This window comes from Cervus elaphus, chromosome 18, assembly GCF_910594005.1.
Source record: "Cervus elaphus chromosome 18, mCerEla1.1, whole genome shotgun sequence".
Taxonomy (NCBI): domain Eukaryota; kingdom Metazoa; phylum Chordata; class Mammalia; order Artiodactyla; family Cervidae; genus Cervus; species Cervus elaphus.
In genome coordinates, this window is record NC_057832.1 from 42,511,530 (window position 1) to 42,538,620 (window position 27,091).

At 42.0% G+C, this 27,091-nt stretch overlaps 1 protein-coding gene across 2 annotated transcripts in view; it reads left to right on the forward strand.

Annotated features, from left to right (window-relative positions):
• The first annotated feature begins 2,678 nt into the window (after positions 1-2,678).
• The window catches only part of ELAPOR2 (endosome-lysosome associated apoptosis and autophagy regulator family member 2), a 216,534-nt gene continuing 192,121 nt past the window's right edge, over positions 2,679-27,091 (forward strand). The window contains exon 1 of one of the 2 annotated variants that reach the window (XM_043873321.1): positions 2,679-2,977. In XM_043873321.1, coding sequence (XP_043729256.1) covers positions 2,789-2,977 — 189 coding nt within the window. In that variant the 5' untranslated portion in view covers positions 2,679-2,788. The remainder of the gene's footprint in view (positions 2,978-27,091) is intronic. The other variant, XM_043873322.1, reaches the window with a different exon arrangement.

Below are 27,091 nucleotides of genomic sequence, written 5' to 3' on the forward strand. Positions count from 1 at the left end.
AATCAATAAAAAAGATTGAACTTAAATAGAAAAATGGTCAAAGAGTGTCAGTGAAAAATTCAGACACCAATAAGAGAAGGAACTATATAGCTAGTAAATATATATGAAAAATTATTCAGTGTTATTGAAAGAAGCTCTTTTGCCCCTTTTCTGCTTGCTCATTCCTGTTCCTCTCTAACCCTAAAAGAGTCTAATCATAGAAATGAGATTACTAGACAATTTAACTTTACTCCTGACTTATATTCTACTGAATGCACACCATGCTATGCCTAACCTGTGAATTCTTTCCCTAGATTAAAAGAAGAATGAATAATTAAATAGTTAAGCATGACCAGCTCTGTACCCCCAGCAGCCCCCTTTGCAATCCTGCAGGCAGATGACACGGGCAAGATGACATCTGAAGAAAAGATAAAGAGGAGTCAGCCGATCTGTGCACAGTGAAGAATGATGCAGAATCTAAGCTTGTACCTTGGTAATTCACTGATGTTCTTTCCCCCCTTTCCCTTCAAAAACTCTCATGGCCAAGCAGAATCTGGGGAGTTGGTTCTGGCACATGAGTCCTTCTTCTCTTCAGATTGCCAGCCTTCTGATTAAAGCAAACTTTTCTTTCTACCAACACTTGGCTCTCCATTATTGGCTTTTGAGTGGTGAGCAGCTGAACATGAGTTTGGTAACATTACTAAATAAAAAAATGCTGTACATTTAAAAAATATTAACACAGTGGCATTTTTCTCTTCTACAAAAATGGCAGATATATGAAGTATTATAATTTAGAAAGTTATGAAATAAGTACTCATAAACTGCTGATAGCAACTGATAAAAAAATTTTTAAGGAATTTGTGCACTATTCATCAAAACCTTTAAAAATGCACATGCTATGTAATCCAATGATTTCAATTTTAGAAAAGCATCATAGAAAATTAAAAGGAGATGTATATTCATTCTAAAATTACTGTTGTTGTTTAGTCACTAAGTTGTGTCTGACTCTTTGTGACACCATGGGCTGGAGCATGTCAGGCTTCCCTGTCCTTTACTATCTCCTAGCGTGTTCTCAAACTCATGTCCATTGAGTTGGTGATGTTATCCAATCATCTCATCCTCCGTCGCCCCCTTCTGCTCCTGCCCCCAATCTTTCCCAGCATCAGGGTCTTTTTCAATGAGTTGGCTCTTTGCATCAGGTGGCCAACGTATTTGAGCTTCAGCTTTAGCATCAGTCCTACTAGTGAATATACAGGGTTGAATTATTAATAACATTGAATACTTGAGAAACAGTGCCTAATATCCAAAAGTAAATTACATATAATCCAAACAGTAGAATACATTATATATTATATGGTTACTTAAGTTGTGCTGTCAGAGACTTTAATGACATGAGAAAATATTAATACTAAGGAAAAAATAAAAGCAGGTTACAAATTATATCCCAGTTTTGCAGCACATGCACAATTATATGCCAAGAAGGCAATACCTCAACATGCTAATACCACTAATAGTGTTATCTCTGGGTGGTGGGTTCCCTAGTAATTTTATGTTCTTCCCGATAGTCTTCAATATTTTCCAAAATGTTAACAGTAAACATGCTTTATTGTTATTATCAGAACACATGAAACAGGAGAGAGAGAAGGAGAGAGAGAGAGAAAGGGACTTGCACATTTTATGTGGAAATGTTTATTAAAGGGACATTAGGATAGTGCCACAGGCAATTCAAGTCAACTTACATTAGGTCTGCCAGGTAGATTTCTCTAGGTGCTCAATTAAAAGAAATTTGGGTGCTCCTTTTGAAGAACAGGATAACTCATCCATTCATAGAATTTTAGAGGAAGGGATCCCCAACACTGAGGAAACTGTAATGTTCATCTTGCTCACCTCTTGGTGTCTACCACCCAACTCAACATGTTTTTGAATGAAAGAAAAAGACCATCCCAGTTATCGTACAGATGGAAAACCTGCTTCTTCCAGGAACTAAAGGGCTTACTTGTCCAAGGTTGCACAGTTATCCCTATTAAGTAACACCAGCAGCATCGATGATCCATCACTACCACTTTCAACGCGAACCACATCTACTCCTTGTCAGGCACTCTCGGGTGCTTTACAGTGTATCAACTGATTTAACCCTCATAACAACCTATGGGTTAGGAATTGTCATCATTCTCATCAAGTAGTGAAAATACTGAGTCACAACCTGCATCTAAATTTCACTCCCCCTTCCTTCCCCGCCATTTGATGCACATCCAAATCACCCCCAAATTCGATCTGACGCCAGCTAGTCGGATTCTTACGAAAGGATGCTCCTGGGGCTCATCTGGGTGTGTTTGTGCGTGACGCGGGAAGTAGGAAGCATTTAAAGACCGGCCGCCGGAAAACAATGTCCTGAGGTCCTGGATTTTACTCTGTCTCCCCCCGAGCGCCCCTCCTGGTGGGCCAAGGGGACCGGGGACGGGAGGCACCCCGGCCTCTCTCCCCCTCTACAGTGTAACGGAGCTCCAGCCCCCGGCGACCACACTGCACGCCAGGACCGGAGGGGCTGGGCCGCAGACCCCGCCTGCCGCACCTGCTCCCGGGCTCCCGCGTCCCCGCCCCGCGTCCCGCCCCCCGCGCCGCGCCCGCGCCCCGCGGTCCCTCCCTCCGGCGTGACGGGAGCACGGGCGCCGGCCGCCGGGGCCGCGAGCGCAGCGGAGCTGTCAGCTGTGAGCTGAGCGCGCAGCCCTAGCGGCCCGGGAGCAGAGCGCGCCCCACCCCGGGAGGCTGCTTTCCAGCCGGCCGGCGGGCCGACCGCAGCGGGAAGGAGATGCTGTTCCTCCGCCCGGGGCCGGCGCGGGGGAGGGGCCGGGGGCGGCCGGCCAGGGCTCCCCGCCGCGGACTCTCGCCGCCCTGGAGCCCCGCCTGGATCTGCTGCTGGGCACTCGCCGGCTGCCAGGCGGCCTGGGCTGGGGACTTGCCCTCCACCTCCGGCCGCCCGCTTCCTCCCTGCCTGGAGGTGAGCCGCACCTGCTCTGAAACCTGGAGTTTGCGGGGGGTGGGGGTGGGGGAGAGGGGGGACGGGAAGTGAGGGATGAGGGTCGTGCCCATTTATTGCTCTCTCCTGTCACCTCTTTCCTTCCTGGGAAAACCGGGCTTTTCGTTTGTTTCCAGGGATGAAGTTGCCCGCCCCGAGAAGCTGGCCGAGAGAGGATGTGTGGCTTTGCTGGCTTTGGGGGGATGCTTTCCGCGCTCCTGTGTTTTGAGGGCTCTGAAGGACTTTGCGGCGCTTTCCTGGAGTGCCAGGCTTGAGGACCTGGGGCCGAGGGGAGTTTTCACCAAGGGCAGGGGACTGGGGAAGCCCTGCCAGTGGGGTTTGGAGAGCCGGCACTGCCGCGAGGCTTCCAGCTCCCCCTTCGCCACTCCCCAGTGTCTACAAACCCCTTCCCTTGCACTCAGCGTCCTGATAAGGCCCCGGGGGGACTTGCTAAGCCAGTGTGTGGTGTCGCTTGGCATCCTTCTGGCAAAACATGGATGTGAATTAGGAAGAAAAAGAATGTGTACTTAGGGAAGAGGTGGGTTGGTGATCTAGAAAATTAGAAAAAGAGAGTTTATGTGCTCCTTTTGGGGATGTTCATCAGCTGGCTGAAGTACTACTACTGTGTATTTTGAAGTTTGAGATTATCGTTGATATACAACCGAGAAAAATAAATAGGCGTGATGAGATTTTTTCCCCCTGCTTTTGGGAGAACTGTACTTAATAATGCCAAAAATGTACAGGGGATGTCATTGGTAGCTGTACTGGGTGTTTATCTTCTCCTTTAGTGTTCCAGAAAGTGCATCCTCTTAATGAAAATCAATGAGGGGAAGGAAGTAACATTTCTGACCTACTTTGAGTGATTATGTTGAGGAGGATGTGAGGAGTGAATACTGTTTTAGGAAGATTGCTAGGAATCAGGGTGATGGGCCATTTTACTTTAATGTAACAAAAATGGGTTAGCTATTATCCCCTCTGGGAAGCAAGACCAGACCTTGTTCCTTTGTGTCACTTTTGAATTTTACCCAGACTCGAATTATAGAATATCTGTGTTCTAGACCTCATCCATCATCCGTATATTTCACCTTCCTCTCCCACAGTCTCAGTCCTAGGACAGACTGAAATGAAAGAGATTCAGATCAAAGGCATGTATACCAGCACACAGTAGTGTTATAATTGGGGAAATCAGGGCAAGAGCTCAGCGAACAGCTGTGTTTAATTTCAGAGCTTATTAGGATAATTAGTTGTTTAATCTGTGTTCTGTCACCTGGGAATAGTCCATTCTTCCAGGCTTCCAGAGAAAGCCCACTTCTTGGTCATCTTCAGATTGAGTAGTTGCAACAGGACAAACTTAAAACCTTGCCTCCAGCCCCTAGTCCCAATTATGCAAAACCTTTTTTTTTTTTTTCCTGGAGTGAAAAGTCAGATTCTTGTAAAATTAATTCTTAGTGATGGAGGCTTTACTTGAAACAGGTGAAAGTGAGGGCTAGTGAAGGGGTGGTGGCCACTAGAGCTAGACCTATCCTTTAGGTGAGCACATGTTCTACCCATGCAGACCCAGACAGAATGGAGTTTGCACCCTGAGACAGATAGAGTGAAACCAGAGGCAGGGGGTTAACTGAAGGTTCCAGAAGGCTGTGTTCAGTTAATTATAGTGAGTTTACAAGTTTCAGTTGACTCAGTTCCTTGATGTTTCAAGTTCGAATTGATGGGAATAAATAAAATTATAGGAGGATGCTCCTGAACGTGCCTGTGGCTTGTGTTTTTAGAAGTGGTGATGCGCAGATCCAGTTATGTTATGATGACTGACGAACAGTTGGTAGATGTTTAACTGGGAGTTAGGGGTTCCTTTGGCGGGGCCAGGGGGCTGAATCTGCTCTTTAGCCGCTGGTCTAACCCACTGAGCTAATTTATAGAATTGATTATTGTTTCTCTCTAACTTTGTTTTTAAGAGGGATGTGAGAATGGAGGAGTTTTTTAGGCTCTGAGGGTAAGAGTTGGCTGGTGCTTATGTGTGGGGAGGGGCTTCCTGTGAGATTCAGCTATGGAAATGTGGGCCAAACTCTTGTGAGTAAAGATGTAACACCAAAAGGTAACTATTTTGTGTCCACTCCTGCCTGTTGATCCCTTTCCACTCTTCATTAACAGAAAAGGAATTCCCCAAAACATAAAGGGTAGCACCACTGGTGGGGAGGACAGTAGAGCAGTAAAAGTGAGGGAGGGGTATGAGGCTGGAAACTAAAGCCAGCTCTTAATGACAAGAAGAGGATGTCGAAGGGAAAATCTGCAGGTAATTCTAAACCTCATGGCCGCCAGTACTTTCAGCTTCATCCTCATTTATCAGTATTTTTATAAAAAGTCATCATGTTTAACTAAATCACATAGATTCTCATTTTCCTTGCCTAGTTTTGGCAGAAAGCGGCAAAAGGAAAAACAGAGAAAGCTGGCCTGGGAGGAATCTTTTTATGATCCCCCGAGTTCACAAGAGAGTGGCTGGGATGTGTGGAAAGTTTCACTTAAGATTCTTCGCTGAGGATTGGACTCTGGGGTGAAACTCATGTAATACAGCCTCCTTTGTCAAAGTCATTGATTATGGAGCAGAGAAGGGGAGAAAAGTGACTACTTTGGAATGCTCAGCTGGGGATCCAGAGAGTAGGGTGGATGCACAAGCGCAGACAGAAAGAGAAGACAGTGATAGTACAGTCAGAGTGCCAGCAGTTGACACCAGTAGGATGTGACTTTAATAAATGGCATTTAAATTAAAAAAACAAAAACAGTGAGGACTAAACATCAGAAAGTATAGAATTAATTTTCTTCAAACTATTTATGGGGGAACTTAAAAGGATAAATATCTTCTAGGTTTCTGGGTATCTGCTTTACACTTGTAGAATGATAGTGATAGAAAGAGATCTGCCTATCTCAATTGTGAGCATGAATATGAGTTAAAAGTGAGTATGAGTTAAAGGAAACTTTATAAATATATGAAAGTTGATGACTGCTAGCTTAGTAGACCTTTATCCTGATGTTTCAGGAATGGTCTACAGAGAAACTTCAGAGGTTCAAAGAAATAGGCTTATCCAAGAATTGAATACAATGGAATTTTTGACTCATTAATGGGACTACCAGAGGAGCAAAAAGATAAAAGCCAACAGATGATTCAGAGTTGGAGCGAGGTATTAGAAGATAGAGTGCATGAGAGAGAAGTGCCTAAAAAGAACAGAACTAAGTGAATTATGTATGTATTATTTAAATTTGGAAAATTAAATCACAAACTTGCTTGACTCTTACTTCACTGTTCTATAGTCCTACATAATATGATTTTTCTGGTTTCTCTGAATCTTGATTGAATCATGACGTTTTGGCCAGTGGTTTTTATTCCACCATTACTGAGTTTAAACAGTTTGCTCAGTTTGAGTTTAAACATTACTGAGTTTAAACAGGCAAAATGTCAGCTGATGTGAAATTCCAAATTGAAAAAGTAAAATTTGATTGGGTAAGGATGAGTCAGATATGGAAACTAACAATTGCGATGAAGTGATTTGTTGCCATGAATGAAGAAAGGGGCCGTAAATCTAGTGGGAAGGATCAAAAAAGGCCCTGCAGAAGAGGTGAGTGAGTTCGGAAAGATGAGTAGGAATTTGCCAAGCAAACAAGGGTCAGATGTGAGGTTGGGCTAGTTTGGGGGAAGACATTTTTGATGTAGAGCGCAGATTGAAAATGGCAGCAGCTCAGAACAGTTCCTCTGTAATTGGATATAACTAGAGTGCTGCATGCTATGAGGAGCCTGATGAGAGATGAGCCTGAGAGGCAGGCAGAAGCTGATCACAGAGGACCTTCCATCCTGCTAAGAAGCTGCTCTTCATTTGGTAGGTGATGGGAAGTCATAGAAAGATTTAAAAATCACGGGTAATAAAATATAGTTTGGAAACAGTATGGAGGTCACATAGGAGTGGGAAATAGAAAGAGGTGAGGCCTGCCAGGAGCAGTTGTAAGTGTCCAGGTAAAGGATGACAGAACCTCAGTTGAGGAGTAGTTGTGAAGATGGAAAGAGGGAGGATGTTAGAAGGTGGAATTAACAGTGGGTAGATGTGGAGGGTGAGGGAATGGAAGGTTCTGCCTTGTCTAGAGGTCCAGCCTCCATGAGGAGGAGTATGAGGAAGAGGAGATAAGGAGCTTGGTTCTGGAGAGCTGACTTTTCAAGGGTTCATTAGGCAGTTAGGTGGCAGGCCCTTTGGCTCAGGGCCGTGGTCTAGGCTGGAGTGGAGACATTGAACTCACTTGAATGAAAGGCATGGTTGACACTGCTGGATTGGATGAGATAATTCAGGGAGTGAGCACAAAAGGTGAAAGATGGAACTTGGGTTTTACTGATGTTAAAGGGGGCAGAAACTGAGAAGTACACAGAGGAGACAGATAAGGAATGGCGGGTTTCTGGGGAACACAATAGTGCAGAGTTATGGGGCAAAGGGGACGTGCCTTTGATGAAGAAGGGCGTTGGTTGTAGTGTCAGTGGTCCAGAGAAATTCAAATAATATGAGACCCGAAAAGAGAAGTTTGAATTTGACAGTTAGCTCACTGGTGCTCTTGCCCGAGTGGTTCCGGGTGGTGGTGGGATGGTACTGACTGGCAGGTGAGGTAGTAGTGATGGCATGTATGCATGCCAAGTTGCTTCTGTTCTGTCTGACTCTCTAGGGACTATAGTCCACCAGGCTCCTCTGTCCATGGGATTCTCTAGGCAGGAATACTGGAGTGGGTTGCCGTGCCCTCCTCCAGAGGGTCTTCCTGACCCAGGGATCAAACCTGCATTTCTGACGATTACTTTCATTGGCAGGGGGCTTCTTTCCCACTGACACCACCTGGGAAGCCCAATAGCGATGGAGTAGAATTTTATTATTATATTATTCCAAGCTTTGCTAAGAAATTGGGTCATCCATGTCAGAAGTCAGAAGACATGTAAATGGTCCTATTTTCTGTTTGAGACTTTGATGGCAATAGTTGAGAAATAACCTTTAACCTTTATGTAGGAAGTCTCTGAAGGTCATGGGCTGTGGGTTAAGGGCTTAGGGAGTCTAAAGCCACACTGTCACTGAAGAAGTTAGAATTTGGTTTCTGTTTTCAAGCAGTTAACATAATTAATCTTGCCTGTTATGCTTGTGAAGGTGAATTTTCCATTTCAAGTTTTTATGCTCAGAACCATTTCTCATGTTTTAGGCAAATGCAAGCAAGTATTCACACCATCAATATTTACAATGTAAAACCAAGAGTTGACAGATCTGTGAAGTGTCATATTTTAGCACAAGGGATAGAAATAGCAGAGCATAGTATAGAGTGGCACATTTTCCTATCAGAGTGTATTCTTCAGCAGTGCCTTGGATCCTAGAATAATTCTTGCTTGTTGGAAAAAAAGTTAAATTTTGGTGATCGTCTCCTTCCCCCTGAAGAAAGTGTTAGTAGCTCAGTTGTGTCTGACTCTTTTCAACCCCATGAGCTGTAGCCCACCAGGCTCCTCTGTCCATGGGATTCTTCAGACAAGAATACTGGAGTGGGTTGCCATTTCCTTCTCCAGGTGATCTTCTCAACCCAGGGATCTAACCTGGGTCTTGTGTATTGCAGATTCTTTATCATCTGAGCCATTGGGGAAGCCCCCCTGAAGAAACCAAGGATAATTCTTATCCCCTTTTACCTTTCTTAATTGAAGTTATATGTAATATTTCAACATTAAACACATTTATTATGTATTCATGTACCAGGTACTGGCAGTAAAATGTTGAATGAAATGTGTGGTCTTCTCCATGTTGAGCTTTATAATCTCATGTGGGCAGACTCAAAGTGACACCATTTATCAGGTAATTACATTTGTCATAAGTTGTGATGGGAACTGTGTGCAGTGGGTGTACATAGCCTTTTTAGTTGGTTGGGGTGGGAGGGATTCCCCACAGAAGAGATTTCTAAGCTGAGACCCACAGCGTGAGCACGAGGCTGTGGGTGGTGATGATAGAGCGTCTCATCCAGAGGAAACCTTTTACTTCTGGGTCAGTTCCTATGACCTGCTTCCCAGGTGGCCCAGGTGGTGAGGAATTCACCTGCCAAGCAGGAGACGCAGGTTGGATCCCTGGGTCACAAATATCCCCTGGAGAAGGAAATGGCAAACACCTCCAGTAGTCTTGCCTGGGAAATTCCAGGGATTTAGGAGTCTGGCGGACTGCAGTCCATGGGATCTCAAGAGTCAGACTCGACTTAGCGACTAAACCACCACCATGTCTAACCCTTCCTAGAGTACTAAACACAGACAGACTTTTCACTGTTCCAGCCTGTTGCTTGCTCTGGGGCATCCATACTCTGTTCTACAAAGTCTTCACACACAGACCTCTCCTGCAAGGCTGGGTGAGTTGTACCCAAACGTGGCCATGTAAGAGTGGGAGTCCATGCAGTGTTCAGGGTGCCCAGCCAGCTGCCCTGGTGCAGGTCTACATCCATCTAGAGGAAAGAGAGCCTTTGTCTGAGTCATATGCCCATAGCAGATTCCATTTTCTGAGTCACTCAGAGGTGCTGTATGCCTTACCCGAGGCTCTGAACACCTGCCCCTCCAACCCACCCAACATGAGATAGACTCATTAGGGCAGGCATTTCATCCTATTCAGCAAATGGTGATTAACTGTTTTCTTGTTTAAGGCACTTTAGGGGTTTTAGAAATGAGTAAGGCACAGGTCCTCTTCTCTGGGGGCACTAATCACTGCCTTGAAAATTTCATAGAGTGAGTGACTTCCACTCTTTTCAGCTATAAAAAGGAATTGATCTTTATAACGCATTTAATCCTAATTGACACCTTCTCTTAATTGTACCAGATTTAAGACTCTGAAACAAAAGCCCAGGGATCAGAATATATTGAAGTTTATTCTCAAGTCAATTTATAGCTCTGGAATTCAGGATGTTATTTAACCTGTTTAAAGCTTCACTTTTATGAGGTTCTTTTGCTTTAGTCCCTGGCTCTCAAAATGTGATCCTAACACTAGGACTGTCAACATTCCCCAGGCACTTGTTAGAAATGCAGGTTATTGGATCTTGTACACACCCTCCTGAATCAGAAACTCCTGAGTTTGAGGCCCAGCAATCTGTCACAACCAGCCCTCTGCAGGATTATGAGGCAGGCTAAAAGGTGGAGACCACTGCCCTAGGTATAAAGTGAGGGATACAGTTTAATTGTCTGAAACTCAGGGACCTGTTTTGTTGTTAGAATTTCTTCAACTGTAACTCTTGCTAACTTCCTGCTTCTGCAGGGCATCTTTGTTATTGTTGTTTAGTTGCTAAGTTGTGCCTACTCTCTGCAACCCCATGAACTGTAGCACACCAGACTCCTCAAGTCTTTGGGATTTCTCAGGCAAGAATACTGGAGTAGGTAACCACTTTGTTTTCCAGGGGATCTTCCTGATCAGGGATCAAACTTGTGTCTCCTGCATTGGCAGGCAGATTCTTTACCACCGAATCACCAGGGAGACCCACTTAGGGATATCTAGTATTAATGTTTTAGCACACTTCCTACCTATATATTTTCTTTTCCTTTTTAGCTATAAGTGAGTGCATAGTTTATGTAGATGTTGTATCTTTCTCTCTCTTATTTAAGCATTTCTCAATGATATTAATGTTTCTTTATAAGTATTTTTTGTAATATTTATAAATTATTTTAATATATGATATATTACAAAATATAGCATCATTTAAGTATCTGCCATTGTTTACTTATGAGCCTTTTACTTCAACCTTTCATTGAAAATGCTGTTTCCTAGGTCAACAATGACTTCTTCTTTGCTATAATAAGTTTGTCAGTCATTCCTCAGTTTTCCCTGCCTTATTATATCACTGGACCAAGCTGACTGCTCCATCACCTCTGAAACATCTACTTGGCTTCAGGCATCCAGCGCTCTCCTGGTTTTTTTCTTATTCCACTGCAACCCTTCTCAGTCTTTGCCAGTTCTTCCTCATGTCCCTGATTTCTTTACATTGGGACTTTCCTGCTTCACTCCTTAACCCCCTTATCTTTTCTGTCACCCTCCCTCCTCACCGTCTTGGTGATGTCATATAGTTTTTTGGTTTTAAATGCTATATGCCTGCGGACCTCTCTCAATTCCCATCTCCTGCATGGACCATCTTGTCGCTTCGTGCCAAACACAGCCTGGATGCCTCTGCTTGGGTAAGTGCCTCAAACCTGACATGTCTGAAACTGAGCCCCTGTTCTTGCCTGCTCTAGCTCCTGCGTGGTCTTCCCCAGTTTTTTGATTGGCAAGTCCTCCCTTTCAGTGACTCAGGCCTCAACGTCTGGAGTCTCCCCTGACTTCTTGTCTTACATCCAATCCGTTAGCAAACTCTCTGGTCTCTGCTTCCGAAGAACCAGAGTCAGAGCTTCTCCCCGCTTGGCCTGCTGGACCTCGCCACCAGAGGACCTCGCCTGGATGATGGCTGTTGTTTCCCATCTTGATCTCCAGTTTGATCTCAGCAGAGCAAAGAGATCCCATTGAAACATAAGTGTTATCTTTTGCTCAGAGCTCTTCTAAGGCCTCGTCCAGAATCAGAGATCTGATGGTGGCTTGCAGGGCCCAACATGATCCAGCCTCCGTTAAGCTGCTCATGTCATTTTACTATCCCCCCCATTCTTCATTCTACGTCAGCCTCCCTGTTCTCTTTGCTTTCTACAGACGTGTTGTGGAAACTTTTCTCAGGGCTTCTGCCCTGGTTCTTCCTTTGTTTGCAGCTCCCTTCTCAGATATCTGCTTGTCTTTCTCCCTCATGCCCTTTAGGTTTCTACTTAGTTGGCATCTTCTCAGTCAGGCTTTCCCTGGTCACCTACTTAAAATTGCAGCCATCTCTCTATCCCCATTTCATGCTTTTATTTTTCTCCGTATCACTTTTCAGCATCCATCATAATGTATATTTTAATTATTTAGTGTTTATGAGCCCACTCTCAGTAACTGTAAGTTCCATAAAGACAAGGCAATCCCTTCCTCCATCCCTTTCTTCCTACTTCTTTTCAAAGATAAGCTACTGCACTCCAGTATTCTTGCCTGGAGAATTCTGTGGATAGAGGAGCCTGGCATGCTACAGTCCATAGAGTTGCAAAGAGTTAGACACGAATTAGTAACTGGACACACACACTGTATCCTTAGCACCTCACACGGTGCCTGGCACTGTGTCAAACAAATGAGTCAATTTAATTTTGATTGCTTTTAATTCTTTGTAGTATAAAAATACATAAACAACAATATAAGGAACAACACAAACCCTTGAATTCCTGAATATTGAAGATATTATAAAATTGCCTCAGAAATCTTAGGTTGAAGGATATGAACTATACTATACTAAACAACAGTGAAAAGTGTTATTGATTTATTTATTATTTTTTAATTGAAGTATAGTTGATTTACAGTGTCATGTTAGTTTCAGGTGTATAGCACAATGATTCAGTTATATATTGATATATTCTTTTCAGATTCTTTTCCCTTATAAGTTGTTACAAAATATTGAGTATAGTTCCCTGTGCTATAAGTTGGTCTTTGTTGGTTATCTGTTTTATTATAGTAGCGTGTGGGCTTCCCTCGTGGCTCAGGTGGTAAGTAATCCGCCTGCAATGCAGGAGACTTGGGTTCGATCCCTGAGTTAGGAGGATCCCCTGGAGGATGACATGGCAACCCACTCCAATATCCTTGCCTGGAGAATCCCCACGGACAGAGAAGCCTGGCGCGCTACTGTCCATGGGGTCACAAAGAGACGGACATGATTGAGCAGCTAAGCACACATAGTAGTGTGTATGTGTTATTCCCAGCTTCCCAATTTATCCTTCCTCTCCCCTTTTACCTTCGGTAGTCATAAGTTTTCTTTGTCTATGAACAATTATTAATATTAATTTGATGGTGGAAAATGCTGTCTCACTGATGTAATTTGCTTTGCTTTAATCACTGTTGATGGTCAGTATTCTTTATGTGACTTAGCTTTTTGTGTTTCACTTTTTGTGGAATTTCTGTTTAGGTGTTTTCACTTACTGTTTTTCTTATGTATATGGTGCTCTTAATATATACTAAGGATACCATATATACAGTACTTTGAAAACACATTTCCTTACATTTTTTTTCCTGTCTACATGCTTTGAGATAATATAAAATCCAGAGAAAGTAATTAATTATTCAGATAATAAGTATGTATATGGAATTACTTCCCTTAACATATAGCATAGGAATAAATTCTAATTAAAAAATCTAATGTTTGACGCATAATACTGTATTAAATTCCTACACTATATGAAGTCTTTCATGTGACTGACTGAGAAAAATCCCAAAACAACTGCAGAGTGACCAAGAATTCTTGAGTTTCGATTGACAGTCTTTATTCTAAGAGTGTGCTTTTGAAATTTCAAGACCACCCTACTTCATTCCCTGTTCTTTTTCCATGGCCATTCATGTGTTTATTTGTTCATGTGACATTTAATGAGTGCAGATGATGTATTTCTCTCATAGGTGAACTAATAATATGGAAATCTGTGATTACAGATGGGTTAAGTGCTGTGATGAAGTTATGCAGAGTTTTATAGAAGCAGAGGTGGGGGACTAAATCACACCAAGGAGTCCTGGTCTCGGAGAAGGTGCTGTCTGAGCTGTTTTGAAAGATGTCTGCAAGTGCTTTATAGCATGCACCGAGGCCAGCTATCTTAGTCAAAGTAAACTGATTGTGTGACTACACAGCGGAGTTAAATCACACGACCACTTCACGGGCTGGAGTAAAGGCACGTGAGTGACAGTGGCAAGAGGGAACTAGATTAGGAGGAAGACTGGGACTGAGGTTTTTGTGAGAAAAACTTTGGGGAATCATTGACATCAGGTTAGACAGATTATTTTGTTTGTGAGTGGAGGAATATAAAAGAGGGTAATATTGGAGGCAGGAAGATCAGTTAGGAGGCTGTTGCCTCTCCCATGAGGAGGAAAAAAAAAAGTCAGAGCTAAGCAAATGATCAAAGGGGGAGGCTAGGAGGTGGATTTGACAGCTGAGTGATCAATTTCAGTCTACCACAACTTCTAAGGGTTTTGCCTTGGCCTACTTGGTAGACACTCTACCTTTCATTGAGATTGAAAATGTAAGAGGTGAATAGGGCTGCTGGGAGAAAGAGGATGAGTTCATTATTGGCATCCTCATGCCCGAGGGACAGCCAAGCAGTGCTGTCCCAGAGACAGCTGAATGTTTGAGAGTACGTCCAAGAGGTGACTTGGGAGCCAGGGGGCGCATAGTAAGAGGTAATTGAAGCCAGTGGTGTTGATGAGGTCACCCGGGCTGTGAGCACCGTGTGTTGAGGAAGGTGCTCGGGGAAACACCAGCATTTAGAGGCAAGCCGAGGAAGAAGCGATTGGGAATGAGGTTGAAAAGGCACAGCTAGGAAAGAGTGATAGCACAGAAGCTGACTGAGGGTCGGAGGGTTAGGTGACCAGTCAGTCTGCAGCGTGATATAGGTGCATGATTCTTGATGTTTGGTTAGACATTTGAAATATCACATCCCTGTGGACAAGATGCAGAAGTATATGCTGAATGATAGTATATCTAGGAAGAGTCTTGGATATGTGAACAAATGTATCCTGAGGTTAATAATTCAAGGACTTAAACTGGAGGAAGGTTTCCAATGCAATACCTTTGGTCTTAGTATCTAGTCTCTATCCTGTTACTGTTCTACTTTGACTGTTGAAACAGTAGTTTGGTTTTGAGAAGGCTTAACCAAAATTTGTAAAGTCAGAAAGCTGAGAAAGATGCCTAATGAGTTGTAAAACAGAATTGGGATTCAGATGATTGCAAAAGGCTAGACTAATGGGCAAGCAAAATTGTTTTAAATGTGGACTGTCCTTTTTGGTTCTGAAATTTAGATATTCAAGTATAAGATGAGGAATTCTTGCTTAAAAGTACTTTTGAAGCTACAAATGTCATGTGGCTGCTAAAAGCAGTGATGGGCAGGTGGAAGGAATCTTTGGTTCTATTAATATGGGCAGACTGCTTGGCTCATAGAAAGTGGAAATTTAACAGGTCAGTAATACAACTTAGGTTTTGCTTAATTTTTTTTTTTTTTTTGGTTGGTTGGCAGGGCGGTGCGGGGGGGTATATTTTTACTTTTAAGGGTGAGTGAGGTCGCTCAGTCGTGTCTGACTCTTTGCCACCCCATTGACTGTAGCCTACCCCATGGACAGGCAGACGCTTTACCCTCAGAGCCATCAACTTCCCTGGTGGCTCAGACGGTAAAGCCTAGAATGCGGGAGACCCAGGTTCAGTCCCTGGTTTGGGAAGATCTCCTGGAGAAGGAAATGGCAACCCACTCCAGTATTCTGGCCTGGAAAATCCCATGGAGGAAAAGCCTGGTAGGCTACAGTCCATGGGGTCATAAAGAGTCAGACACAACTGAGCGACTTTTCACCAATACAACTTATGTGGCTTCCCTAATAGCTTAGTTGGCAAAGAATTTACCTGCAATGCAGGAGACCTCGGTTCCATTCCTGGGTCGGGAAGATCCCCTGAAGAAGGGATAGGCTATCCACTCCAGTATTCTTGGGCTTCCCTTATGGTTCAGCTGGTAAAGAATGCATCTGCAATGCAGGAGACTTGGGTTTGATCCCTGGTTTGAGAAGATCTCCTGGAAAAGGGTAAGGTTACCCACTCCAGAATATTGGCCTGGAGAATTCCATGGACTGTATAGTCCATGGAGTTGCAAAGAGTCAGACATGACTGAATTACTTTCACTTAGGGTTTCCCTGATAGCTCAGTTGGTAAAGAATCTGCCTGCAATGTGGAAGACCTGGGTTGGATCCCTGGGTTGGGAAGATCCCCTGGAGAAGGGAAAGGTTACCCACTGCAGTGTTCTGGCCTGAAGAATTCCATGGAATTGCAAAGTTGGACATGACTGAGCAACTTTCTCTTCACTTTCAATACAACTTAGGTGCAATATTCTAAGAGGGACGTTGGAATAGGGTGATGTTAATTTAAGGTGTGAATTAGGAAGAAGAACTATTTGGAGAGTGTCTCCAAATACTTGATGATGGGTCAAAGGAGCTGAGGCTGTTTAGCTTGAAGAAGACTTAAGGGGACCATAGTAGTGAGCCTCAAGTAACAGTCAGTGCAGTCACGCATAAGAGGTATTGGTGTAATGCTCACTTAGAGGACAAGATTAGGCTTAGTGGTAATAGAATAATGCACAATTTAATTCATCCAAGAAGATGTTTGATATCTGTAAAACCATGTGCTGCTACTTTTAACTCTGAAAGTTGCAGAGATTTTGTTCTTTTTTTTTTTTTTTAGGACAGACTGTTGTCTTGGGTCACATCTGTGTGGAACCATGAGTTCTGGTTTACTGTACTGCATCTATGTTACTGTGGGCTTCACTGGTGGCTCAGGAGGTTAAGAATCCTCCTGCAATGCAGGAGACATGAGTTCAATCCCTGGGTTGGGAAGATCTTCTGGAGAAGGAAATGGCAACCCACTCCAGTGTTCTTGCCTGGGAAATCCCATGGACAGAAGAGCCTGGTCGGCTACAGTCCATGGTGTAGCAAGAAGTTGGACAGGCCTGAGTGACTAACACTTAGGTTCAGTTCAGTTCAGTTGCTTAGTCATATCCAACTCTTTTCGACCCCATGGACTGCAGCACACCAGGCCTCCCTGTCCATCACCAACTCTTGGAGCTGGCTCAAACTCAATGTCCATTGAGTCGGTGATGCCATGCAACCATCTCATCCTTTGTTGTCCCCTCCTCTTCCCACCTTCAATCTTTCCCAGCATCAGGGTCTTTTCTAATGAGTCCGTTCTTCACAGCAGGTGGCCAAAGTATTGGAGTTTCAGCTTCAGCATCAGTCCTTCCAATGAACACCCAGGACTGATCTCCTTTAGGATGGACTGGTTGGATCTCCTTGCAGTCCAAGGGACTCTCAAGAGTCTTCTGCAACACCAAAGTTCAAAATTATCAATTCTTCATTGCTCAGCTTTCTTTACAGTCCAACTCTCACATCCATACATGACTGCTGGAAAAACCATAGCTTTGACTAGATGGACCTTTGTTGGCAAAGCAATGTCTCTGCTTTTTAATATGCTGTCTAGGTTTGTCATACCTTTTCTTCCAAGGAGCAAGCATCTTTTAATGTCATGGCTGCAGTCTGTGGTAGATTTAAGGGGCAGTTCAATGAATGTATGTGCATTGCTACTGTAACAAGTGAGAAGATAAATCTTTCTCCTTGGTGGTTTAATCTTAGGACACATTCTTTCTTAATCTTTCATCCTTAGCACTGTATTCTAAAATTGCTACATTGTAAACATAAAGCAATGCCCTTTGGTGTTTAATCTAACATCCTAAAGTCCAGAACAGAAAGAACTGGCCATTTGAAATGTAAGTTTACCCCTGACTTCTATGTGATAATTCTTGGGCATATCAATAATGCATACTAGGAGAAAATTCAAGCCAAAATAATCAGTTGATGCTTAAGTAGATCTGAACTTGGTATGCTAGAAAGTGCTTCACTATCTAAATAGCAGGTAAATGCTAACACCACTTGCTTTAACATTTTTTTAATGGTTTCACTTTTCCCATTTGACCTTTTTTAAAATTAAAAGCAGTGTATGTATAACATTTTAGAAAAGTGAAGTAATAAAACCACCCTTAATCCCACCAAATAAGCACACCACTCTGAATATATTAGCGTTTGTAATAGGAATAACACATATTTCTCTGCATATATTTCATTATGAATTTACATGTATGTTGACAAAATGGGAATATTCTGTACATACAGTTGATTTTTTTTGCATTTAATAATATGCTGTGAATTTACTGCCACATTTTAATTTAACTAAAAATTTTCACAAATAATATTTGAACAATCCATAATCCATCCTTTCTCCATTGATTTGTTTTCTATGCCAAACAGGCATATATATTCTTTATAATCTATTGTTTTATGTATAACATATGAGGCATATTATATAGACACAAACATTATTTGATTCCTTTTGGGCTACTTTATATCTGTTGATATTTTTGTACCAAGATTGCTCACAGGGATTTATAATACAATTTTATATAACACTTTTCACTTTTCTCTCAGATTTCTCAACTGTTCTCACTCCATTTAGTCTTCCAGTTCAATTTCAGAATACTTCTGAAAATTAAAAAAAAAATTCTTCGTGGAATTTTCTCTTGGACTCTATTGAATTTATTCATTTATTTGGGAAAAAAATGTCATCTTTACAGAATTATCTTCATATTTGAGGGTAGAATCTGCTTCAGTGTTTGAAGCATTCTGTATGTTTCAGCACAGTCCTTGTATACCTGTTTTGTGTTACTGTTTTCTGTGGCTGTTTCCCCTACCACTTTACCTTTTGATATTCCCTGAAATATTGAAAAGCTAGTGTGTTTTGAAAATTAATTGTGTATCTAGTTTCTTACAGAGCAGTCTTGGTAATTCTAATATTTTTTCAGTTAATTATCTTCAATTTTCTTGGTAACAGTACCATTTATTGAATAATTAAGTGTGTAAACACTTTACTTGTATTAACAGTAATCCTCACAGCAGTCCATGCCTCTGCTTTTAGAGATGAGGAAACTTGAGGTGAAAGGCAATTAATACCTTAAAGAAGATGACAAAGCTAGTGAACCATGGGGCTGGGATGAGGCTGGGTGAAAGGCAATTAATACCTTGAAGAAGATGACAAAGCTCGTGAGCCATGAGGCTGGGATGTATTTGTCTCCAGAGACCTCACTGAACCTCACAGCCTTACACTCTGCCTACCCAGGAGGCTGGTCTATACTTAGAGCTCGCGACAGCTGCTTCCAGGAGACTACGTATTGAATCGTATTAAAGGAGCAGCTACTGATAGATTTTTTCTCTTTGAGTCAATCGTTGTCATTATTCTGTTTTCTCAAGGTAGTAATTGCCTTTTCCTCTGTTTCAGAAATCCGCCATCTCCCCCAAGGCAGATACTAGTGTTGCACATGTCTTCACTGGGGGAGCTCTCTGTACCACTCACCGGGTCTTACCCTCACACGGCTGGGTGCTCAGTGGGTAACCTTTGGTCCTCTTGCCTCCGGGATGAGGGTTCTGTGCAGTGTCCCTGGACCAGTTTCTGCTGTCAGACAAACTTTCTTTCTATGCTGATCAACTGAGGGGATCTCATTCTGCCTATACTAGATTCTCGATTAGAAAAAATGTTTTTAGAATTTTGAAGTAGCAGGAGCTGTCTGTAGTATTCCACAGTAAGCAGCACGTGGCAGGCACTGGACCTTGAGTGTGCCCTGCCCCTGTCTCCGTCCGTGTGTACTGAGAACAAAGAATGGAGATGAAATCGGGGGTGAGGAGTACTGTTCTGATGATATCTTCAACCAGAGACCTGTAAGACATCACAAATAACAGGCTAAACTCGGTTGTAAAAACAGTATATACCAAAGATGATTGAGAAGAAAATCGATGGACCACTGTTCTGTCATTTTGCCACAACTATTTTAATGTTTATTCCTCTTTTTTTAAAGACTTGTGTCACACTTATATGAGTCAGACATTGTTCTAAGTGTTTAGGCATATTCATGCATTTAAAAATAATCATCTGTTATTAGTCTGTTCATTGCTCATATGTAAATGATACTGCTTTAAACTGTTATTCAGATATTTTATGAAAAGGTTGAACAATTGCCTCAAACTTTTTAAAAAATTTATTGAAGATTAATTGAAGTGCAGTAAATGACAGACATTTGAAGTATACAGTTTGGTCAGTTTTGACATATGTGCACACTCATGAAACTGTCAGTATAATCAAGATAGCCATTTCCAATAGTCCCCAAGGCTTCCTGCTTCCCTTTTGTAATCCAGCCCTTCCTCTGCCCTGTCCCCAGGCAGCCACCGATTTGCTTTCAGTTACTGCAGATTCACATGCTTTTTCTAGATTTTATATAAAGGGAATCATAGAAGCATGTACTTTTTTTTTTTGATCTGGCTTTTTTTCACTCATAATGATTCTGAGATTGATTCCCACTGTGGTGAGTATCAATAGCTTGTCCCTTTTTATTGCTGAGTAGCATTCCATCATATGACTCTGCCACATATGCCCATCTATTTTTAACATGACATAGTTCTAATCATAGCACTTGATATTCTCAAGCTCCGGTATGATAATGTAATCTATGAATATCAAGAACTCATTAGTGAGGACTCCAAATAGGTTGTTTATAAAGTGCAGCAGCAGCAGTCTGAAATGTAAATGTAAGCACTCAGAGACTTTCAGCATCCTGAGATATTCTGGGAGTTAATTTAGTTTTCTGTTTTACTCAGTGCTTAGTGCTATTTCAGACAAATCTTGATTTTTTGGGAAGAGCTAATAGTTTAGCTAGATCAACTTGTTAGAACTGCTTCCACTTGCCTGCCTGTCTGCCTATAGATCATTTCATGATCAGTTACTGAATGCATGTCTCTCAGAGTGCAGGTGAAAAAGGTGGATCTTCCCCCACTCATTCAGAGGCTGAAATAAGAACTTTTATTTATTTTTTTCATTCATGGTGATGAGCATTTGTGGACTATCTGGATAGTGAGAGAAGTCTTTGTGTTCATTTGGAAGGATAGTTAAATATACTGATTATGAGTTGAAATTTTATTTATTTACTTAGTTATTTTCCACAAGGGACACCTGAGCTCCTTACCAGGTCAACAGACTCAACAGCAATCCTTGTAATTATATTTCTATAAGCATAAATCTAGCAAGATAGCTAAGTTTCATTGTATTTGTGTGTGTGTGTGTGTGTGTGTGTGTAATTTTGGTTGACTAACATGTTTGTGTTGAGAATAAGGCAAGAATTCTTTTAGAGTAATAGTGGCTTTGAAAACTCTGGGTTTTTTTTTTTTTCCTCCAGAAGGACAAAAGGTACTGACATGAGCGATGATCATGAGACTGGTTACCTTTTCCCATGTAGGGTTATTTTCTTTGGAGCAGCAGGTGAGGACTTTGGTAGTACAGAGAGAATGAATGTGACTCACTTGATTTCCTTGACTGCAAGTTTTGTGTCTCCATGGTGGACACAGAGAAAGGTAGGCTAGTCCTTAACCTGACCTTCTTTTTCAGTTATGACTTGTTTTTTGACCTTCCCTTCAAAGCTAAGCTCCTTACCTTTATTTCTTTAATTTCCTTCTCTCTATTCAACTCATTGTAGTCTGGCTTTTATCTCAATCATTTCCCTAAATGTCTTGTTATATAATCATCTCCTAACTGCCAGTGGTTTCTTTAATTCTCATCCTACTCTTTTTCTCTGCAGCATTAAACCCTCTTTTCTAGGTTGCTCCTCTCTTGTTTTCTGAGATACTTCTGAAATCTTGTATTACTCCATCGTAGATCCTATTTCTTTAGTTAGCTACTCCTCTGTTACTCCTTTGTAAATGCTGGTTATTCCCAGGTTTTTGCATTTGGTCCTTGTCTTTTTACACTGTTTGTGCCATCTTTGAATGATCTTACCCATATTTTACTTTATAATCCTTATTTTCTTTAAATAGAAGTAATACATTCTTATTATAAACAATTTGAGTGTTTTGAACAAGAAAAAGATACCTGCAGTCCTGCTATGGAGGAACCAGTGTTAATATTTTTCATCCTCCTACCTGTCTTACCTACAACCTTTGTTTAAATAACTCTTTAAATCCAACCTTCAGTGCTTGATTCTCCATCAAGTTCCAAAAGCACATTGACAACTCCTTCAGAAATACCTCTGGTAGGATATCCTGGACTATTTAATATGAAAAACATTAATATTCAATATGAAACATTCAATATGAGCATTAATATTTAATATGAAAAAATCTCGAGCCAAATTCATTATCTTCCCCCTACTTGAACCTAGTTTTTCTTCTTGCTTTCATTTTTGATCGGTTGATAGTCATTGACCTGAATTCATTAGTTCTCTTCTCATCTCTAAACTCCAGGTGGATCCAATTAGTCATAAAATAATTATTTTAATATCATATATAAGGCTCTTTATCATGTGGCCTGAGGTGACTTCTCTAGCTTTCTCTTTCTGCCTTTTACTCCCATTTCACCCCTTTTATTCTGTGATCTAACCATATTTCTCAATTTCCAGAGATTATCATGCACTTCCATCCATGGATGCTTTGCTCAGGGCTATGTCTGAAAAACCATTTCTTCTCCTCAGTACAGCTAACCATTAATTATTATTCAGAACATGGATTAAATGTCCTTGTTTGTGGCTGAAATACCCACTTCCTAGCAGAGTGAATCTGAAGCATAACCCTTTCTACATGGGCTAAGATTTGTCCTGACCAAAGAAGAAGCCCAAATGCAAGGGCTCAATTATGATTGTTTGAAAATATATGACCACTTATTGTTTGAAAATAAATGACGACCAGAGACTGGCCTTCAAGTGTGTTTCAAACAGCAGACCTAGAGCTAGTGAGTAGAGTTTATAGTGAGGAACATTTTTCTTTAGACCAAGGAAGAATTGTAACCTTTGAAGATACATCACGGTGAAAAGGACTTTATAGCTCTTTTATAGCTCTTTATCCATAAATGTAAACAAGCAATCACTGTAAATGACCGTTTTTCATGGATCCATTAATTTAATCAACGTTGTTAATCACTTTGCCAACCACTGTGCCTGAGGTACACAGATGAAAAAAATATCCTTTAAGGAGTTTATAATCAAATGCAGTGGTTCTCAACCTGGCTGCACATGAGAATCACAGACTAATATGTTTCTAATTTAGTAATCTCTGAGGACAGGGCCCAGGAAATAGATTCCAGTGTACAGGTTAAGAATCACTTGTCTAATGGTTATGTTTCAAAGTGTCATTTATGTGTCACCTACTCTGGCTGGCCATGTAATGTTCATTTATTCTTTGAACAAGTATTTATCCAGCCCTCCGTATGTTTCACTTCATCAGTGTGAAAAACAGAGCTTCTCTTCTTACAGAGTTTATGGCATGGTAGAATATAGACATTACACAAATATATGAGAGGTGGTGATAAGTCTAAGAAAGATAAGGGAGGTGAGGGGACAGAGGAGTTGTCTGAGAGATCAGGAAAGATATGGCATTTGAGCAGCACCTGCACGAAGAGAGGGCTCAGGCCATGGGGACATCTTGGGAAAGGGCTTCCAGGCACATGGAAGAGGCAGGGCAAAGACCGTGAGCTGAGTGTGCCCTTGCTGTGCTCAAAGGAGAAAGACCCATGGTGGCCGGACTGGAATGAGTGAGGGGGCAAGGCAGGAGATGCAGACATAGAGGGCACAGCGGGGTGGGGTGTGGCAGAGGACATGGCACCCTTTAGGGCATGTTAGAGACTTTGATTTTACACTTCCACAGATATTGCAAAAAGTAATATGATCTATATGTAAAAAGATCACCCTAGCCGCTATGTGGAAAACATGCTATGTTAGATTATTACAGTAATCTTGTGAGGCATTAGAGCAGCTTAGATTAGGGTTTAGGGTGGAGTGATGGGAAGCAGTTGGGTTCTGGGCATATTTTGTGTACAAAGTGTATTTTTATGTATTTGAAAGAGGCAGTTGGCTTTACTAATACCTCCAAAGAAGGCACTTGTAGGTGGAGAAAGAAGAGGTCAAAGACCAAGTGCTGGGGCACCTCTGGTGGGTTTGGAGGGCTCAGGGAGGTAACTGGTGTCCTGGGGGCTAGATAAAGAAAGTGCCGAAGGAGGGGAGATGGAGGCACTGAGTTGTTCTCTCTAGTAAGAGGAATGTTGAGAACTGACGCTTGGATTTTGCCAAGTGGAGGCCACTGGTGATCTTGAAAAAGCAGTTTTGATCAACTGATATAGGTGCTCTTTGGTCATCCAGGCTGACTGACAGGAGAGAGTGAGAAGAAAGGAGGCAGGTGCAGCGAGAAGAGCCAGCTCTTGTGAGGAGCTCAGCCGTTCAGAGGAGAGGAGAGGAGTGACAGGAGCTGAAGGGGAAGGGGCAGATGTTTACTTGCCGAGAGCAATGCTGAACAGACTTAAGTTTCCTTCCAGTGGCAAGATTTTGTTCTACGATTAGTGACTCTGGTATTATCTGTTTTTTTTTTTTTTTTAAGAATTAAGATGAAGCACTTATTTTTCTATCCTGTTGAACTTGGGACACTTTTTAGTGTCACATGACTGTCCCTTCCCTCTAGCTTGGGGGTGTCTTTTAGTATTGGGCTGCCATAACAAAGTACCACAAACGAGCTGGCTTTAAGAACAGCTATTGATTGTCTCTCAGTTTTGGAGGCTGGAAGTCCTAAACCAAGATGTGGGCAGGACTGGTTCCTTCCAGGGAAGGGTCTGTTCCATCCTCTCTCCATGGCCTTGTAGGTGGCCATCTTCTCCATAGGCCCATTCACATCTGTCTTCTCTCTTGGCCTGTCTCTGTGCTCTCCTTTCTCCTTGGTAGGACATCAGTTATATTGGATTCGGGGCCACCCTAATGACCTTATTTTAATTTGATTATTTTCTATGGAGATTCTATCTCCAAATAAGCCCACATCCTGAGATACTGTGGGTGAGAACTCATTGTAAGAATTTTGTGGGGGGCCATAATACCTTTACTCTCTGTAGGCTCATTTCTGAAGTTTTAATAACATTTCATATTTTTCTGCTGGGTGGTACTTAGGCATAGTTATCGGCTACTTAGTCATTCTGATAACAGGGATCACCTAGAGAATTTGGGCCAGGAAGGTGGATTTCCTGATATAAAATGGACACATACTGAATTGGACTTCCCGTGAATCATCCTTTTGAAAAGAAATAGAAAATGAGTTAGAAAGGTGGTTTTTATTAATACTTTGTATGAATGCAAGGTCAGGCTTTACTTAGAATCCTCATTTCTCTCATGAGTAGAAATGAGAGAGTAGAACAAGTAAGTTAGCAGATGCAGACTTTGCCTCCATGGGGAGACAAGACAAGCCATGGTGCCTTCTCTGAGGAAACACCAACCTGAACTCTGTGTATCATCTCTGTGGTCTTATCAAGATGGCAGCACAGCCTAGCTCTGAATAAAGACCAACATCAGACCCCATCATATATCACCCTTATACAGAGAAAATAAGTTGTTTAAGAAGTTTTGTTTGCACTGAGCATCATATAAACTGTTTTTATTTGTATATCTGGGTGTATTATCTATTGAAGTGTTTCCAGCAAATTTCTGGCTATCCTGTTCTCTCAAAAGAGTTGCTTCTCTTCTAGCATCAAGCTTTTTGGGAATACATGCCATTAAGATACCCTCATAAAACAGTTTCTGGCTCTAAAAGATTTCATTTGGAAACTGTTAAAATGCACCCATAACTAATGATTGAAGTTGTCAATACATGGGCCTATTAGCTCTAAATTCTCAGTGCATCAAGGGAGAAGTATAAATTTAATTGACAAATGGCAAATTTTTTTGTGTGTGGGCTTATTGCTTCCTTGTAGTATTAAGGCAGAACACAATACTTTTAAGTGAAGAAAACATCTGTAATGGAAATTAGTGTTAAATAGAATGCTTATTTGGTTATTTTTCAATCCACATTTTGACTTGGGAACCTAAACCCGTGGCAATACCCTAAGGTAGCCCCTGAATGAAGCTCTTGGGGACGGAGGTTTAAATAATTACAACTTTTAAAAAATATTGTTTAACTTTAAACACTGTAAAAACCCCAGCTGGAAGAAAGTTAATTCTTCTCTAATGTAAAATAGCAGCAAGCCTCTCCTCAGTGGATGTTCCACAGATTAAGCCTGGCAGGGGTTCAGATATGAACCATATTATAGCAGATGATTTGTTAGGAAGCATGGGTGCAGCAGACCTGGGTGTGGCATAAGCCCTCTTGGAGGAGGTCGCCATTAACTCTACCACAGAGCTACCAGAACTTACTCAGGACTGGGGAAACACACTCTTGGAGGGCACAAACAGAACCTTGTGTGCACCAGGACCCAGGAGAAAGGAGCAGTGACCCCACAAGAGACTGACCCAGACTTGCCTGTGAGTGTCCACGAGTCTCTGGCGGAGGCGTGGGTCAGTGGTGGCCTGGTGCAGGGTCAGGGGCACTTAGTGTGGCAGTGCGTGCATGGGACCTTCTGAAGGAGGCTGCCATTATCTTCATTACCTCTACCATAGTTTGGCCTCAGGTCAAACAACAGGAAGGGAACACAGCCCCTCCCATCAATAGAAAATTGGATTAAAGATTGACTGAGCCTGGCCCCACCCATCAGAACAAGACCTAGTTTCCCCCTCAGTCAGTCTCTCTCATCAGGAAGCTTCCATAAGCCTCTTATTCTTATCCTTCAAAAGGCAGATAGAGTGAAAACCACAATCACAGAAAACTAACCAAACTGATCACATGGACCACAGCCTTGTCTAACTCAATGAAACTATGAGCCATGCCATGTAGGGCCACCCAAAATGGATGGGTCTTGCTGGAGAGTTCTGACAAAATGTGGTCCACCGGAGAAGGGAATGGCAAACCACTTCAGTATTCTTGCCTTGAGAACTGCATGAACAGCATGAAAAGGCAAAAAGATAGGACACTGAAAGATGAACTCCCCAGGTCAGTAGGTGCCCAATATGCTATAGAAATCAGTGGAGAAGTAACTCCAGAAAGAGTGAAGAGATGGAGCCAAAGCAAAAACAACAGCCAGTTGTGGATGTGACTGGTGGTGGAAGTAAAGTCTGATGCTGTAAAGGGCAATATTGCATAGGAACCTGGAATGTTAGGTCTGTGAATTAAGGCAAACTGGAAGTGGTCAAACAGAAGATGGCAAGAGTGAACATTGGCATTTTAGGAATCAGTGAATTAAAATGGCCTGGAATGGGAGAATTTAACTAAGATGACCATTATATCTACTACTGTGGGCAAGAATCCATTAGAAGAAATGGAGTAGCCATCATAGTCAACAAAAGAGTCTGAAATGTAGTACTTGGGGGCAATCTCAAAAACGACAGAATGATCTCTATTTGTTTCCAAGGCAAACCATTCAATATCTCAGTAATTCAAGTCTATGCCCCAACTAGTAATGCTGAAGAAGCTGAAGTTGAATGGTTCTATGAAGACCTACAAGACTGCCTAGAACTAACACCCAAAAAAGATCTTTTTCATTATA